Below are 18785 nucleotides of genomic sequence, written 5' to 3'. Positions count from 1 at the left end.
TCTGAATATTTTGCCATTGATGCAGTCTCCATTGATTCTGGAATTTCTTTGGAGCCTTTTAAAAAAAAAAAACTGTTAGGAGCTTAGATAATATTGCAGGAAAAGTCATATTATGTTGGTTAACTCTTCAGTTGTTTATACCATGATTGTACCGTGAGGTCTCTGGTCTATAAGATTTGTATTTTGACTTCTTAACTGGTTGAAGCGAACCAGAGCTTGTCTATTTAATCAGCTATTGACTTACATAAACCAAGTTAATGTTTCAGCCAGGCAAAAGCAAAAAAGCCGCCGTGTCTTTGCCCTCTGGTTTTTTAAGGTCCAAACTGACGTTAATGTGATTTGTTTTTCGCTGAAATATCATACTTATTAAAAACAAAATCAAATTAGACTTCGTTATATGAATGAAATACATTTAGAAGATATAAGAAATAGATCACATATTTGAAAGTTCAATTCCAGTAAAGGAATAGCGTGGATTTTGTATACAATTGAAATAGTGTAGAACCTATAGCAAATTTTTTTCGGCCAATTTCCGTGGAGAAATTTGCTTTCGGACTGACTTTCTAATCTCCTTGGTTTTGGCACCGATTTTCTTGACGCTGAACTCATTTCCTCTTCTCTCGAACCTGTCTCTGGTGCAACGAGATGAAACATCTTCCCAAATTTTATAAATTGAGTACAAGCATGTAATGTGATAGAAAACTCAAAGTCCTTTGACTCGGAAATCTGAAACCTAGAGTGTGACCTGAGAGAAGGGTTTGTAACTGAGTAAAAAAAAATAAAATTATTCTGGTGAAACCTGATTGACTTGATAGTATTTTGAACCCAATATTGAAACAACAATTCAAAAACCCTTTCCTGAATCAGATCAGGATTGACGGCTACAGTTCTGCTATTCTCTCAAATTGCATTGCATCCTATTGCTTGTAGCCAAATTATGGCAGATGTTTCCTGCCGGTCCACGAACACTGGTTTTAAAGAGGTCAGAACAAGCAGATGAGCTGAATATTTATCCCACTGTTAATGCCATGCTATTGAGAGCCGCAAGCGTCCTCTATCCTCGAGTAAAAATGAAGAAAAGTAATCCCCTTGCTCGGCAATAATGACGTAAACATAATGAATATATCAGGGACTGCTGTCATCATATTATTGGTTGGTAATCTTGCCCCTGGTAATCTTGCCCCACTAGATGATTTAATTATAGGTCTTTAAACTAGTGGCAACCTCTTACACGATTCTTGATCCCTTGTATTTCGTCTACGTCATTACCTAGGACGTTGTTTTATTTGTTGATTAACTTTCCAATTAACTTAATCCACAGGAATGAACTTTATTTTATGTCTTCGAGCAGATATGTCTTCTGCTTTGTCTTGTGATTGGTTCCTGAATGAATTGGCTTGGTTTCAAACATTATTGTCTCTCCACGCGTAACTTGATCACTAGGTGGTGTCTCTCATCAAGAGGTTAACCCATCCCCCATCATTTCACACGCTTTTGCACGACAAAGACATTGTCATACTTCATTATATTGGACTCCTCAATCAACCATTTCCATGATGTAATGCAATCCTCCTAACGTGGCACGCTATTATTCTGATGTTCATCTGGAAAAGTAAAGGATAAGGTATCGTTGCCTGTTGATGGATAACTCTTGCACTCAAAACCACTTTCGAAGTCTCTGGTGTGTGGAGCAAAATCTTTTCTTGTTTCTTTCTTCTGTAAATCCTGGATTGGCCAGCATTTGTTGCCCGCCTTATCTTAATTCCTGGACTGTCATTTCTGGGGAGTAAATGACAGTTGAATATTCAATCTCTTTTTATCACGTAGTGCATAATGATAAGGTTTGTCAAGATAGAAAACTCTAATCTCATGAATTCTAAATATGAATAGTGATAATCTCCTAATCTACTATAAGAAAATTATCTTAGATATTTATACTAAATCTAAATTCTTATAAAAATAAATTCTTAATTGAAAAGTTATATAGCCAATAAATCTCATCTACCATTAGAATTATTAAACTAAACAAATCCTAAAAAAGCTTAGCAATTAAACAAATAATTATATAGAAATCCACGCAATCTTGTGACGATGCAACCTTCGCAAATAAACGGTGCATCTTGTCCTGCTCAAAATGGAAATCATTTCCCCTTCTTGGATTTTCCGTTTAGCATATAGCTCGATTCCATACCGTAAAATACTTTGTGTATACTTGAAAGTATCTTTCCTCCGATTTGATGTCCTTATATTGTCATCCCTGCATCTATACCGACATTCAATTGCCTAGACTAGAAGGTTCACTATGTAGATGAATCAATATAATATGGTCGACACCACTTCCATGCTTCCAGCCTCTTATTGGCCATATATTTTCTCTGTAGATGATGTAGATTCCCTAATCTTTCACTGTCTCCGGCTCTCCCTCTGGACCCATGAACCATGTCCTCAAATGGTCACTTCACAATCTTATTTCTATCCACTCATTATATGCCTCATTGCTTCCCCACTAAACACCATTTTTCCCACCAAATTCCTCTCATTTTACTCCCATCCTGTAATCACCCATTGTTTTCGGTCATGATGCCAATCTTTTCCCCACAAATCTTATTTATCCTAATTAATCCTATGGCCAAAGCAGCAGGATGATTGAATATGGTCTCACTGAATTATTATCAGGGAAAATCTTCTTGCTCCTTTTAATTCCAATGACCATCTTCATTATCTCCTCTCTTTTTTCTTGAATTACTCTAGTATAATAGAGGGAAAAAAAATTCTCCTTTGGACATACCTGTTAGAGTCTTATATGATGGAAACAGAGCAAGTGGCAGAGGACGATTGCCATGTCAATAATGGTGCAAGAAAGATTCTCTTGGGAAAGTACGAGATGGGGAGGTTGTTAGGACAAGGAACGTTTGCTAAGGTCTACAGAGGGAAGAATCTTGTGACAAAAGAAAATGTTGCAATCAAAGTGTTGCACAAGGATCAGGTCAAGAGGACAGGATTAATGGAGCAAATCAAGAGAGAAATCTCAATTATGAATCTTGTGAAGCATCCAAATATAGTGGAGTTGAAAGAAGTGATGGCTACCAAATCAAAGGTTTTCTTTGTAATGGAGTTTGTGAAAGGTGGTGAGTTATTTGCCAAAATCAAGAAGGGAGGGCTGGAGGAAGATCTTGCAAGAAAATATTTCCAACAGTTGATTTGTACAGTTGATTATTGTCATAGTCGTGGCGTTTCTCATCGTGATTTAAAGCCGGAAAACTTGCTTTTGGATGACAAAGAAGACTTGAAAGTGTCCGATTTCGGGTTTTCTGCTTTGCCTGAGCAGAAATGGAACGATGGTTTGCTGCACACACGGTGTGGCACCCCTGCATATGTGGCTCCAGAGGTTCTAAGAAAGAAGGGTTATGATGGTGCTAAAGCTGACACCTGGTCTTGTGGGGTTATTCTATTCGTTCTGCTTTCAGGGCACTTGCCCTTTCGCAATGAGAACGCCATGAAGATGTATGTGAAGATTTTAAAGGCTGAATATGAGTTCCCACCGTGGATTTCCAGGGATGCCAAGAGGTTGATTTCCAATCTTCTTGTTGTGGACCCTGAGAAGAGAATTACAATCCCTGAGATCAAGGCAAATAGTTGGTTCCAAAAAGGTCTTGCTCAATCTACTGTATCTCCTAATGATTTAGAAGATACTGAAAACGGAGTTAGAAGTGAAGATCAAGAGGAATTTGCAGGAAAAACCGGATCAAAGCATTCGCCGCCTTTTTATAATGCTTTTGAACTCATATCTTCAATGTCGTCAGGATTTGATTTATCAAGTTTGTTCGAGACCAAGAGAAGAAGGGGTTCGATGTTCACTTCAAAATGTCCAGCATCAATGATCCTATCAACGTTGAAGTCCGTGGCAAAGAAGTTGAACTTTAGAGTGGCAGTGAGTGATACAGAATTCAAGGTGAAATTGCTAGGAAAAGAGGAGGGACGGAAGGGGAAGCTGGCGGTGACAGCAGAGGTGTTTGAGTTGGCTGCCGAGCTTGCGGTGGTCGAGTTATCCAAGTGCTCCGGTGACACTTTTGAGTACACCAAATTCTGTGAAGAAGATGTCAGGCCTGCCCTAAAAGATATAGTTTGGAGCTGGCAAGGTGATAATATTGATTCTCATGAAGGCCAAGTAGGAACAAGTAATTAGGATGGTTAATGGTCGTTAATTGACAAAAGACCTCAAAATTAGAACTCTAACGGTCGCTAGTTTTACATATTTGCTTGTTTTAGGCTTTATAATTGTGTGTTGTGTAATGTTTTTAATGCGAATATACGGGCATGTAATTTGTCTAAACAAGAGATTGGTAGAGAGGATTGATGATTTTCCCGTACTTGGGTTAGTTTGCTTCTAACTTTCCTTCTCACCGGTTAATTTAAATATAGTTGAGCCTAAGAAAGCATCTCAGAGCAGCTCAATGGACCTGTTTTTTCTTCCAAAAAGTGGGCTAACAAATCCTCCTGGAAAGGATAACAGCGTCTCCAGCTTCTAATCTTTCCCACGAAATCGAATTGCATTGATGGAGATATTTGGAGTTGGAACCTAAAACCTCAATTTTGAAACATAGTTCTCTTGCTAACTCATCCAAGGATCTTGTTTTTTTGTAAGAAGAAAGTCAATGTTCACAAGTTAACTTGAATTTTTATTAGAATTCAAATACAGGCATATGAAGTTCTATTAGAATCAGGAATACATAAGCATTGATTCAGAATCGGAGAAAGGCAGATATACCATCGATCCTTCAAACACACAGACTTTCTTCAGCTGAAGATTGTCTAACATGGAAAAGATGGTTGGAGAGTTCAATTATTTGAAACAAGACAGCACTTTGTGATGGATCTGTGTCACGCTAATCCTTTTGGAAATAAGACATGACTGTAAACACAGTTTGAACCAGGGTGAACAGAAGCAATGCAACAGCAGCTAAGAACGAAAGCAGTGCCCATGGACTGTTGAAATAATCATGCTTCAGTTTCGCCATCCATACATTGCGCTTCCGATTGCAATGCTTCGTCACACCGTCGAATACTTTATGATAACAAAAGTAACGACGATGGGAGAGTATGACATTTGTGCCTAGGTTATTGAACAAGGAGCAGACCATTCCATCATCGCCCAACCCATTTTCAATAATTCCCGAGTGTCGAAGTATCTGCACATCTTCTTGGGAGCTGATTAAACAATCCATCAGCGTTATATAATCAGTAACGTACAGATGTTTGCACTGAGAGCACTGTTCATAGGCAACGAGATTTCGGAATAGCGACTCTGTTGTGTCATAAATTTTCAAACATGGGATTTCTATCGTGCCATTTTCCAAGAAGACAACATCAAACAACCTCCATGATCCCTCTCGCTTTTTGAATTTAATGCCAGCTTCTTGCAGCTCTTTGGCATTGCGTATGAAATACCAATCGATGTCATTTGGTGCCCTTGAAGCAGGCGGATGATGCCCAGTATGATATAACATGTCCAGAAGATGCTTGCATACTTTCTCAGGAATTCTATGGTTTCCTGAGCCTGGAAATATCCGCTGGCAAAATTTTAAAGCCATAGCAAAGAAGTCTTCGTTCTGATCCGCAGATATCTTAGCAAACTCCCGAAGAACAAAGAATGGAAGTTGATTCTCAAGCAACATCGTATCAGTTATTATGCTTGAGAGGATCCAAGGCACTTCGAAAACGCGGTCATCTTCACCTCTTTCTCCTGGAATATTGTACTTGCGAATAAGCTCAACAATGAAGCAACCATCAAGAAGCAACATTTCAACGAATTCATCCTGGCCTAGACTTACGGACTGATCATAAAATTTACGAGCGTCTGCTTCCACCCCAATCATGGCCTTAACATATCTTTCCACGCTACTTTCTCCTCTGCGTTTAAGAAGCTTTTCTAGATAACGTTCTTTATGTTCTTCCATCATCTTCAATTTATCTTTTCCACGATGATAAGGGCCGATGGAGAGGATTTCCGGCTCAAATGCCCTTTCGTTTACGTGGCGGAGGCGACTAGGAACCTTGAAAATACTGCATGTTAAGTGACTAGAAGGCAAGTCTCCAAGCTTTTTGTCGATTTGAACGATTAAAGGGTTCCAACGACTCATCTCTTTTTCCTGAAATCAATGGATGCAAAAATGTTTTAAAAAATGTGTCGACGATTCATCTAAAACTTTATTTTGAATGTAATTAAAAATGTGCGTGTGACTGATCTCTTTTCTATGGACAAGAAACATATTGATTATAAATTCAAAATGTAAAAAAAAAAATCAAAATTTGAGGTATATAAGGTAAATTTCATTTTTAAATATTAGATGATAATATATTTGATTGACTCAAGTCAACTCGTTAACTATTTGACTAAAATTATAGACCCGACTAGGTTTAATAATATTATTTTTTAAAATAATTTTTATTTAATTATATAATAATTAAAATAAACTCTATAAAAAAAAAAAAGCAACCATACAAATCTTTTAAGAAAATAATGATGGGATGTAAAACAAAATGTTTAATAATTACTCCTGCGCTCCTATTTGAAAACATAAATTATTGATATTTAATAAAATAATATCTAAAATATATTTTTATTTAATTTAATAAACTAATATTTTAAATTAATTACTTTTAAAAAAAATTAAATTTAAAAAAAAAAACAAGAAAAAAAAAAGAGCCTCCTAAGTGTCTAACCCAACATGTCTAACCCTCTAAAAAAAGCCCAAGCACGTGGCCTTCCTAGCCATGCCCAAGTGCCTGGCTTATTAAGGCATGTTTGTTTTTGAGTTTCAAAAGCGTTTTCGAAAAAATTTAAATTATTTTTATTTTTTTTTAACTTCAAATTAATATGTTTTTAATATTTTCAAATCATTTTGATGTGCTGATGTCAAAAATAATTTTAAAAAAATTAAAAAAATCATTGACATGCATTTTGATATAAAAAGCTATTTGAAAAGCAACCGCAACCACACTGCCAAATCAGAAACCTCAGCCGCACTTGAGCTTAGAAGCCTGCCCATACACTCACCTATTTTTTTTCCTTGATTTTCGCTTCTATGTTTTTTTTTTTCTAAGTGGATGATAGGTGATATGTAGTGGCAAACAACTTATTGTCAAATAAGCGCTGCCTAGAATTTTACCATCATTATGGTGGCTGAAAAATCAAGTAGAGAGAGTTTATGGTTTAATAATTTATTTTCAATTAATTTTCATCTAAAAATATCTACATATTAAACACCATAACAACTTTAATAAATAACTTATCAAAGCCAAAATTACTCAAGAAATAAAAATTAACCGAATTAAAAAATCTACATGTAACCCAATCTATATTTTCAGATATATTTATATGAAAAAAACCAACATCATCGAACTCCTCTCTCATCAATGGCTTTCTCATAATAGAAACTTAAAAAAATTGAAATGAAATGAAATGAAACACCAATAAATTAAAGGGACTATAATAGAAGGAAAATGAAAATATGGGGACAAAAAAGAACTTTAGTGTGCTAATTTAAGATTGGCCATCACAATTTTATGAGTTTTACTTTTGGTTCTATATCTTTTAATTGTGTTTTTTTTTTTTTATAACAAATTAGTTACTAATTTGATAAAAAAAAAAAAAAAACCCATATGAATCAACAATGCACTCACAATTTTTTCCCAAAATCTTTTAGTGTTTATAGTAATTTCCAAGCCTGGAAGTAGCATTTATATTCTTTTCGGTATCCATTTATGAACAAACATATATATATATTCTTAAGGGGATATGATCATTTTTTCCTGTGCAAGATTTCACTACACCTTCTTTCGTATATTATTGTGAATGAATTGTGCAAAAAATTTTGTTTTTAAAATTTTGTCCTTAAACTTTTTTCCTTGGTGATTAAGTCTTAATTGAAGACCAATTGATTTTGATTTTTTTATGAAATAGTGGGATTGAAAGAAGAGGGACCGAAATGAAAAAGGTATCAAACATTGGAGGCGTGCTATAAGTTTTATAAAAGATACACTTTGGTTCTCAAACTTAAAAAATAACACATATTATAATAACACATATTATAAAGTTGATTTGTGTTATTTTTTAGGCCCTGGTGAAGAGAGGAGAGAGAGAAGTCACTAAATTTCGGTGGTAGAGAAAAGAACATGTTGTTGACACCGATTTAAACCACTAAAATAGACGATATTTGTGTCAAATGATTCCATTTAATAAAAGAAGTTCATGTATATTAGTTGTTTTTTACCTTTAAAATTCATAAAAAAAAACAAATCTGAACTTGGGTAATTTTTTTTTTCGAGTTGATTTTGGTTTTTGGGATGTTTTTTTTATTTTTTTTTTAATCATGAATAAGTTTATCACGGTTCCTAAGATTTTTATAGGTGTTTTTGGTATAAAAAATGAGTTGAAATTTAGGTTTTATGTCAAAAACATATAAGCCTTAATTTTTCAGCCATCATGGTGGCCAAAATCCAAACAAAAACAAACAACGCATTGTTTGTTTATTTCTTTCAAAATAAATTGGGGCAGACGACATGTCGTCTGCACCAAAATCAATAAAAAAAAAAGGGCCTAGGCATGCGGGCCTACCAAGGAAGGCCCACGTGTGGGCCTTGATAAAAGAGGTCAAACAAACTATTATTATTTTTTTCTTCTAATTTACTTTTATCAATACCTTTTTTCAACATATCTTTTTTAAATAATTTTTAAATTTATGTTTCAATTAATATTAGTCATTTATGATTTTTTTTTATTTGCTTATTTAACTTTTTTTGGATAAAGATTGTTTTAAAAAATTATTTGGTGTATGTTTAATTCTTGAAGAGATTCTGATTCATTTATATTTTTTTTAATATTTGTGTTGATGGATTTTATTTTTGAAAAAAATATATTTTCAGATAATATTTCTAATATGTGTAGCTTTGTATAATATTTTTTTATTTTTATTTTATTCAATAAATTTAATGTGTTTGTCTATTTTTATTATCATTTGATTGAAGAAAAAAAATATTTTAATAAATAAAATTTAGCAAACATAATTGGATAAATATATTGTCTTGCAAGATTAAATATATTGATGTAGACCTATCTCTTGATTTTTCAAGTTTTATTTTAAGGTATTGTAAATGGCTTGTTTTTTATTTATATCAACAAATATTATTCTTGATTTATTTTATGTTATATATGTATAAAGATTTTAATTTGCACTTAAATTTTTTAAATTACAGAAATGCATTAAAAAAGACCTTATATATAATTTTTTTATAAAAAATAAAAATAACTGATCCATAACATATCATAGCTCACGTAACTAGTTACTTATATAAACAAATGTTATAGGTGAGAAAATGAAAAGGGCAGCTACACCCTCCAGTCCCCTTCGGTTCTGTCACTGCTTTTAACAAGGACAATGTTCTATTCTCAAGGAAGTTTAGCAAGAAGAAGAGGAAGAAGAAGAAGTATAGAAGAAAAGCATCAATAGATTCATTTTTTGACAAATAAAAAGAATTAAAAAGTTAATGTCTCTTTGAATTGAGTTACACCATTGAGAGAACTTATATTTTCCTTAGGAGTTGTGATTTTAGTTTTTTTTCATTTAATTTGCTAGTAGCATTGTCACCTTGTTACACCCTCTAAACTTCAATGACACATGTTTACGCATGAAAGATGTTGGGTTTTGTTGAAAGATGCATATGTATATAATTTCCGTATAGTAATAATTATCTCTCCCTTCAAGATCCTATGGAATGGTAAAAACAATGATCTACAGTGCTACTTGTGAGTTGACTCATGCATGGTGAAGGATTTTTGAGTACTTACAGAGATTGAAATTGAGGCACAGAAAAAACAAACCAAGTTATATGTCAAATACCTGCATGTTACAACAATGGTTAATCGATTGATCAAGAATCAATTGATACTGGTTAAAATAATACCTATCACTTACTTTGTTTGAAGCTCAAACCTTGCTCTGCAATGGATCTTCTCTAAAGCTGAGATATAGATGCTTTTTATAACTATCAACCCTTGCCAAAAGTCGACAAAGAAAATAGAATGATATGTATTAATCAGAATAGAACGAAGACTTCATAAGTTGAATAGTCTACATCCTTGATCTCTGCATGCTGGGACAACTAGCTGTATGGATTCCACATTATTTTTCCGCTGAGATAACGATGTTTTTTTCTATTACTATCAATCCTTGCCAAAATTCGACAAAGAAATTAGAATAATTTGTATTCATCAGAAGTAGAACTAGTCGCTCTACCATGTGAAGACGACGAAGACTTCTCAAGTTAAAGATTCATCACTGTAAGTTGGAATCCACAATAATTTCTCCCACTAAGATATAGATGCTTTTATAACTATCAATCCTTGCCAAAATTCGACAAATAAATTAGAGTAATATGTACGTATTGATTAGAAGTAGAACTAACTAGTCACTCCAGCATGCAAAGAGGACGAAGACTTCTTAAGTTGAAGAGTCGTCGTCCTTGATCTCTGCATTCTGGGACAAATAGTTGTATGGATTCCACATTAGTTTTCCGCTGAGATAACGATGTTTTTTTTTTATTACTATCAATCCTTGCCAAAATTCGACAAAGAAATTAGAATAATTTGTATTTATCAGAAGTAGAACTAGTCGCCCTACCATGCGAAGACGACGAAGACTTTTCTAGTTAAAGAGTCATCACTGTATGTTGGAATCCACAATAATTTCTCCTACTAAGATATAGATGCTTTTATAACTATCAATCCTTGCCAAAATTCGACAAATAAATTAGAGTAATATGTACGTATTGATTAGAAGTAGAACTAACTAGTCACCCCAGCATGCAAAGAGGACGAAGACTTCATAAGTTGAAGAGTCGTCGTCCTTGATCTCTGCGCGCATGCTGGGACAAATAGTTGTATGGATTCCACATTAGTTTTCCGCTGAGATAACAATGTTTTTTTTTATTACTATCAATCCTTGCCAAAATTCAACAAAGAAATTAGAATAATTTGTATTAATCAGAAGTAGAACTAGTCGCCCTACCATGCCAAGACGACGAAGACTTCTCAAGTTAAAGAGTCATCACTGCAAGTTGGAATCCACAATAATTTCTCCCACTAAGATATAGATGCTTTTATAACTATCAATCCTTGCCAAAATTCGACAAATAAATTAGAGTAATATGTACGTATTGATTAAAAGTAGAACTAACTAGTCACCCCAGCACGCAAAGAGGACGAAGACTTCTTAAGTTGAAGAGTCTCCGTCCTTGATCTTTGCATGGCAGGACAACTGATGAGTTCTATGGAGCCGTCGGCATCCACTTTTTTCATCTTAAACCTTATGATTTCTTGAATATGCTTATTTATTATAATTTTATTGGGAAATTGAAGAAAAAAACTCCTAGAAATCCTATCAATTCCTCTCTTTTTCTCTACAAACTTAGGAAAATATGTTTATTAATAGAAAAAAAAAAAGAGGAATTGAAATGATTTTTATGGGTTTTCTTCTTTAATTTCTCAATATATAGAACCCTAATACAGAGCCATATTAAAAAAAATCACGATGATTAAGATAGAGAATCATAAATATATCATATAAATCACCGTTGAAGATACGGTGTGTCTATGAAGGCCCGCACAGTCCCAGAAAATTTTCTTTCAAGGGGAATATGTGCTTAAGCAGTGGTAGACAATACTTATACAATCACTACACATGGCTACTTCTGTTACTATAAATGAATTTTTTTTCCACTCCCCTAAAAGAGAGCATTGACATGTTGAATGGATCTATGATTTAAAAATACAAATGGACTCTCACTTGCATCTCCCATTTTATTTATTACTCTCTACACTTGGATGTCAGATTTTAATAGATTTTTCTGTTAAAAAATTATAGGTTATCTATGTTTATTAAATTTTTGGATTAGTTTTAGTATTCAGTGCCTTTACAGGTAAGAAAATTCACGATCCTACTGAGATTTGAATGGTGATATATATAGTCTGTGGCCTTTCGATGTCAAATGGTTTGATAAATTATAGGCTGTGACCTATAATTATAGCCAACCAGCACTCATCAGCTGAAGATGTGGCTTGATTTGGATCCGTCTTCCACAAGAAAGAGCATGCACTGAAGAAAGCAAACGATCTGGCCATGTCCTCTCTTTCTTCTTTGGACATTGAGGCCATCCGGCAATGCTCATCTCAACTGAAGTTGGGATTTGGGCTGTTGTATACGTTGTTTTCTGGTGGCTTCTTAAGTATGGAGTCCCTTTTTGTTTCTGCCTCTTGGAAAATACTGCTTGTAGTTCTTTGATGACCGTGCTCCGGTCAAGTCTAAAATATGTCATTTGGTGAAAATGCTTCCGATTTATATAATGCAGTTCATATCTACAGAAGTTCTTCCTTTTTCTTTGCTTAATTGGACTGGCGATGCAAATTTTAGACAAGATTAAGGATGAGAATTAAGATCCATACTACTCTAGCTAGAGATCCTATGACTTACAAGAAACTAATAAAACTCTAAACCCTAAACATAAATTATTTTGTAATTAAACAGTTTTTCCCAGTAAATGAGAAAAAAACATAAATTATACCGATACCAAATGCTCTTTTAGATTTCCACGAATTGTCTTCTTGACACAACATAATTAGCTTTCTCGCCTGAGCTTGAAGAGTTCGAACATGATAGGTCTCCAACAAATACCATCTTAGTTCGAAATATGCATACCTGTAATATCAGCCCCTGACATCACAGCAGTCAATCATCGTAATAATCAATGTTAATGAAACAGTAGTGCTACTTGCCGGCATTGCAGCTTGGTTTGTGGATCATAATTATTAATTATCGACCTAGTCTAGCGAATTCACCATGTCAAGTTTTACTTCAGATTGTTTTGAACATAGATCAGGTCAAATTCGATCAATTTGTTGTGCTGACGTGCAATCTAGTTGATCATAAATTTTAGTGAGATTTTGAAGACAAAGAAGACTTGAAAGCCTGAAAACTTGCTTTTGGATGACAAAGAAGACTTGAAGGTGTCCGATTTCGGGTTTTCTGCTTTGCCTGAGCAGAAATGGAACGATGGTTTGCTACACACACGGTGTGGCACCCCTGCATATGTGGCTCCAGAGGTTCTAAGAAAGAAGGGTTATGATGGTGCTAAAGCTGACACCTGGTCTTGCGGGGTTATTCTATTCGTTCTGCTTTCAGGGCACTTGCCCTTTCGCAATGAGAACGCCATGAAGATGTATGTGAAGATTTTAAAGGCTGAATATGAGTTCCCACCGTGGATTTCCAGGGATGCCAAGAGGTTGATTTCCAATCTTCTTGTTGTGGACCCTGAGAAGAGAATTACAATCCCTGAGATCAAGGCAAATAGTTGGTTCCAAAAAGGTCTTGCTCAATCTACTGTATCTCCTAATGATTTAGAAGATACTGAAAACGGAGTTAGAAGTGAAGATCAAGAGGAATTTGCAGGAAAAACCGGATCAAAGCATTCGCCGCCTTTTTATAATGCTTTTGAACTCATATCTTCAATGTCGTCAGGATTTGATTTATCAAGTTTGTTCGAGACCAAGAGAAGAAGGGGTTCGATGTTCACTTCAAAAAGGAGTCAAGTGCACAAACTTGCGTAGCCCAGCATGTCTAACCCTCTAAAAAAAACCCAAGCACGTGGCCTTCCTAGCCATGCCCACGTGCCTGGCTTTAATCAGAAAACTCAGCCGCACTTGAGCTTAGAAGCCTAGATTGGTGCCCATACCTATTTTTTTTCTTCCATGTTCGCTTCTATGTTTTTTTTTTTTTTTTTTGGTTTTTAAGTGGATAATAGGTGATATGTAGTGGCAAAAAACTTATTGTCAAATAAGAGCTGCCTGGAATTTGATCATTATTATGGTAGCTAAAAATCAAGTAGAAAGAGTTTATGGTTTAATAATTTATTTTCAACTAATTTTTATTTAAAAATATCTAGATATTAAACACTATAAAAACCTTAATAAATAACTTATCAAAGCTAAAATTACTCAAGAAATAAAAATGAACTAAATTAAAAAATCTACATGTAACCCAATCAATATTTTTAGATATATTTATATGAAAATAACCAACATCATCAAACTCCTCTCTCATCAATGGCTTTCTCATAATAGAAACTTAAAAAAATTGAAATGAAATGAAATGAAACACCAATAAAATAAAGGGACTATAATAGAAGGAAAATGAAAATATGGGGACAAAAAAGAACTTTAGTGTGCTAATTTAAGATTGGTCATCACAATTTTATGAGTTTTACTTTTGGTTCTATATCTTTTAATTGTGTTTTTTTTTATAACAAATTGGTTACTAATTTGATAAAAAAAAAAAGATCCAATTAAAAAGAAAAAAAAAGAAAAAAAAAACCATATGAATCAACAATGCACTCACAATTTTTTTTCCCCAAAATCTTTTAGTGTTTATGGTAATTTCCAAGCTTGGAAGTAGCATTTATATTCTTTTCGGTATCCATTTATGAACAAATATATATATATATATATATATATATATATATATATATATATATATATATTCTTAAGGGGATATGATCATTTTTTCCTGTGCAAGATTTCACAACACATTCTTTCGTATATTATTGTGAAAGAATTGTGCAAAAAATTTTGTTTTTAAAATTTTGTCCTTCAACTTTTTTTCCTTGGTGATTTAGTCTTAATTGAAGACCAATTGATTTTGATTTTTTATGAAATAGTGAGATTGAAAGAAGAGAGACCAAAATGAAAAAGGTATCAAATATTGGTGGCGTGCCATAAGCTTTATAAAAGATACACTTTGGTTCTCAAACTTAAAAAATAACACATTATAAAATTCAAATTCTATTTTGATAATAAAGTTAACTTGTGTTATTTTTTAGGCCCTGGTGAAGAGAGAAGAGAGAGAAGTCACTAAATTTCGATAGTAGAGAAAAAAACATGTTGTTGACACCGATTTAGACCATCAAAATAGACTATATTTGTGTCAAATAATTTCATTTAATGAGAGAAGTTCATGTATATTAGGTGTTTTTACCTTTAAAATTCATGAAAAATACAAATCTGAACTTGGGTAATTTTTTTTTCGAGTTGATTTTGGTTTTTGTGATGTTTTTTTTTTATTTTTTTTAAATCATGAATAAATTTATCACGGTTTCTAAGATTTTTATAGGTGTTTTTGGTATAAAAAATGAGTTGAAATTTAGGTTTTAGGTCAAAAACATATAAGCCTTAATTTTTCAGCCATTATAGTGGCCAAAATCCAAACAAAAACAGACAACACATTGTTTGTTTATTTCTTTCAAAACAAATTGGGGTAGATGACATGTCGTCTGCATCAAAGGCAACAAAAAAAAAAGGCCTAGGCATGCGGGCCTAACAAGGAAGGCTCACGCGTGGGCCTTGATAAAATGGGCCAAACAAACTATTTTTTTTTCTTCTAATTTACTTTTATCAATACCTTTTTTCAACGTATCTTTTTTTAATAAGTTTTAAATTTATGTTTCAATTAATATTAGTCATTTATGATTTTTTTATTTGCTTATTTAACTTTTTTTGGATAGAGATTGTTTTAAAAAAAAAAAAATTATGTGTGTTTAATTCTTGAAGAGATTCTGATTCATCAATATTATTTTTTAATATTTGTGTTGATGGATTTTATTTTTGAAAAAAAAATATATTTTCAGATAATATTTCTAATTTGTGTAGCTTTGTATAATATATTTTTTTTATTTTTATTTTATTCAATAAATTTAATGTGTTTGTCTATTTTTATTATAATTTGATTGAAGAAAAAAAATATTTTAATAAATAAAATTTAGCAAACATAATTGGATAAATATATTGTCTTGCAAGATTAAATATATTGATGTAGACCTATCTCTTGATTTTTCAAGTTTTATTTTAAGGTATTGTAAATGACTTGTTATTTATTTATATTAACAAATATTATTCTTGATTTATTTTATGTTATATATGTATAAAATTTTTAATTTGCACTTAAATTTTTTAAATTACATAAATGCATTAAAAAAGACCTTATATATAATTTTTTTTATAAAAAATAAAAAATAACTGATCCATAACATATCACAGCTCACGTAACTAGTTACTTATATAAACAAATGTTATAGGTGAAAAAATGAAAAGGGCAGCTACACCCTCCAGTCCCCTTCGGTTCTGTCACTGCTTTTAACAAGGACAATGTTCTATTCTCAAGGACGTTTAGCAAGAAGAAGAGGAAGAAGTAAATGGGGTCTTGAGTTCGGACAACATCAACAATATAGAAGAAAAGCATCAATAGATTCATTTATTGACAAATAAAAAGAATTAAAAAGTTAATGTCTCTTTGAACATTGAGTTACACCATTGAGAGAACTTATGTTTTCCTTAGGAGTTGTGATTTTATTTTTTTTTCATGTAATTTGCTAGTAGCATTGTCACCTTGTTACACCCATCTAAACTTCAATGGCACATGTTTACTCATGAAAGATGCATATGTATATAATTTCCGTATAGTAATAATTATCTCTCCCTCCAAGATCCTATGGAATCGTAAAAACAATAATCTACGGTGCTACTTGTGAGTTGACTCATGCATGGTGAAGGATTTTTGAGTACTTACAGAGATTGAAATTGAGGCACAGAAAAAACAAACCAAGTTATATGTCAAATACCTGCAAGTTACAACAATGGTTAATCGATTGATCAAGAATCAATTGATACTGGTTAAAATAATACCTATCACTTACTTTGTTTGAAGCTCAAACCTTGCTCTGCAATGGATCTTCTCTAGAGCTGAGATATATAGATGCTTTTTATAACTATCAACCCTTGCCAAAAGTCGACAAAGAAATTAGAATGATATGTATTAATCGGAAATAGAACTAGTCGCCCTCATATGCCAAGAGGACGAAGACTTCATAAGTTGAAGAGTCTTCGTCCTTGATCTCTGCATGTGCTGGGACAACTAGTTCTATGGATTCCACATTAGTTTTCCGTTGAGATATCGATGTTTTTTTTATTACTATCAATCCTTGCCAAAATTCGACAAAGAAATTAGAATAATTTGTATCTATCAGAAGTAGAACTAGTCGCTCTACCATGTGAAGACGACGAAGACTTCTCAAGTTAAAGATTCATCACTGTAAGTTGGAATCCACAATAATTTCTCCCACTAAGATATAGATGCTTTTATAACTATCAATCCTTGCCAAAATTCGACAAATAAATTAGAGTAACATGTACGTATTGATTAGGAGTAGAACTAACTAGTCACCCCAGCACGCAAAGAGGACGAAGACTTCACAAGTTGAAGAGTCTTCGTCCTTGATCTCTGCATGCTGGGACAACTAGTTGTATGGATTCCACATTAGTTTTCCACTGAGATAACGATGTTTTTTTTGTATTAATATCAATCCTTGCCAAAATTCGACAAAGAAATTAGAATAATTTGTATCTATCAGAAGTAGAACTAGTCGCCCTACCATGCGAAGACGACGAAGACTACTCAAGTTAAAGAGAAAGAGTCATTACTGTAAGTTGGAATCCACAATAATTTCTCCACTAAGATATAGATGCTTTTATAACTATCAATCCTTGCCAAAATTTGACAAATAAATTAGAGTAATATGTACGTATTGATTAGAAGTAGAACTAACTAGTCACCCCAGCACGCAAAAAGGACGAAGACTTCTTCTTAAGTTGAATAGTCTTCGTCCTTGATCTCTGCATGGCAGGACAACTGATGCGTTCAGTGGATCCGTCGGCATATATCCACTTTTTTCATCTTAAACCTTATGATTTCTTGAATATGCTTATTTATTAATTATAATTCTATTGGGAAATTGAAGAAAAAAACTCGTAGAAATCCTATCAATTCCTCTTTTTTTCTCTTCAAACTTAGGAAAATATGTTTATTAATAGAAAGAAAAAAAAAAGGAATTGAAATGATTTTTATAGGTTTTCTTCTTTAATTCCTCAATAGAACCCTAATACAGAGCCATATTAAAAAAAAAAAAAAATCACGATGGTTAAGATAAAGAATCATAAATATATCATATAAATCACCATTGAAGATACGGTGTGTCTATGAAGGCACATGCCCACATAGTTAAAACTCATAATAATTGGTTGGTCCATGATCCAAGAGCCCCGATTTAAAACTCATCAAAATTCAATAACGTTAAAACTAAGAAATTAAAAAAAAAAAAATGCAAAACAACGACAACTATGCAAAATAGAATTCACCTACAACTATCGGGCTGTTTTCCGATCACAACAAGATCTAAATGCGGAGTTTAAATATAGTCGAGCCTAAGAAAGCATCTCAGAGCAGCTCAATGGACCTGTTTTTTCTTCCAAAAGGTGGGCTCACAAATCCTCCTGGAAAGGATAACAGCGTATCCAGCTTCCAATATTTCCCACGAAATCGAATTGCATTGAAGGAGATATTTGGAGTTGGAACCTAATACCTCAATTTCGAAACATAGTTCTCTTGCTAACTCATCTAAGGATCTTGTTGTTTTGTAAAAAGAAAGTCAATGGCACTTCACGATTCACAAGTTAACTTGAATTTTTAATCAAATTATATTAAAATAATTTTTAATATTTTTTTTAAGTTTGACCCTTGTCAAGTTCTAGTCAACCTGTTAGATCAAATTACGTTTAATAAAGAAATTAGCACAACTAATCATAGTACACAGAACCAATTTGGCTAGGAACTCAGGTTTTTAGTTTA

The 18785-nt window shown here is 33.0% G+C and overlaps 3 protein-coding genes and 1 long non-coding RNA gene across 4 annotated transcripts; 2 read left to right on the top strand and 2 right to left on the bottom strand.

Annotated features, from left to right (window-relative positions):
* The first annotated feature begins 2218 nt into the window (after positions 1-2218).
* LOC118054656 (CBL-interacting serine/threonine-protein kinase 5) lies at positions 2219-4370 on the top strand. Its single transcript, XM_035066304.2, has one exon. The coding sequence runs from the start codon at positions 2804-2806 to the stop codon at positions 4184-4186; it is 1383 nt and encodes a 460-aa protein (XP_034922195.1). The 5' UTR covers positions 2219-2803; the 3' UTR covers positions 4187-4370.
* Positions 4371-4886: 516 nt separating this feature from the next.
* LOC118054573 (UPF0481 protein At3g47200-like) lies at positions 4887-5957 on the bottom strand. Its single transcript, XM_035066211.2, has one exon. It carries the CDS (start codon positions 5955-5957, stop codon positions 4887-4889), a length of 1071 nt encoding a protein of 356 aa, XP_034922102.2.
* A 133-nt stretch (positions 5958-6090) lies between these two features.
* Positions 6091-10097, bottom strand: LOC140955351 (uncharacterized). Its single transcript, XR_012169325.1, has 3 exons — positions 9975-10097; positions 9848-9899; positions 6091-6149 (listed from the first exon to the last, which is right to left on the bottom strand). It is a non-coding gene; the product is annotated as an uncharacterized lncRNA (long non-coding RNA).
* A 2079-nt stretch (positions 10098-12176) lies between these two features.
* On the top strand, positions 12177-13660 carry LOC118054572 (CBL-interacting serine/threonine-protein kinase 25). The gene is made up of 2 exons (XM_035066210.1): positions 12177-12282; positions 13053-13660. Exons 1-2 carry the CDS (start codon positions 12177-12179, stop codon positions 13658-13660), a joined length of 714 nt encoding a protein of 237 aa, XP_034922101.1.
* The last annotated feature ends 5125 nt before the right edge of the window (positions 13661-18785 follow it).

Source organism: Populus alba, chromosome 3 (assembly GCF_005239225.2).
Source record: "Populus alba chromosome 3, ASM523922v2, whole genome shotgun sequence".
In the NCBI taxonomy this organism is placed as follows: Eukaryota; Viridiplantae; Streptophyta; class Magnoliopsida; order Malpighiales; family Salicaceae; genus Populus; species Populus alba.
The sequence above is the reverse complement of the archived record's forward strand: the minus strand, read 5'-3'. Positions and strand labels throughout refer to the sequence as shown.

Excerpts from the sequence above, each read along its gene's own strand:
- LOC118054656 (XM_035066304.2), top strand. The coding sequence starts at position 2,804 with ATGATGGAAACAGAGCAAGTGGCAGAGGACGATTGCCATGTCAATAAT.
- LOC118054573 (XM_035066211.2), bottom strand. The coding sequence starts at position 5,957 with ATGGAAGAACATAAAGAACGTTATCTAGAAAAGCTTCTTAAACGCAGA.
- LOC118054572 (XM_035066210.1), top strand. The coding sequence starts at position 12,177 with ATGTCCTCTCTTTCTTCTTTGGACATTGAGGCCATCCGGCAATGCTCA. Across the intron at positions 12,283-13,052 it reads GTTTTCTGGTGGCTTCTTAA|ACTTGAAGGTGTCCGATTTC; the intron begins GTATGGAGTCCC and ends ATGACAAAGAAG.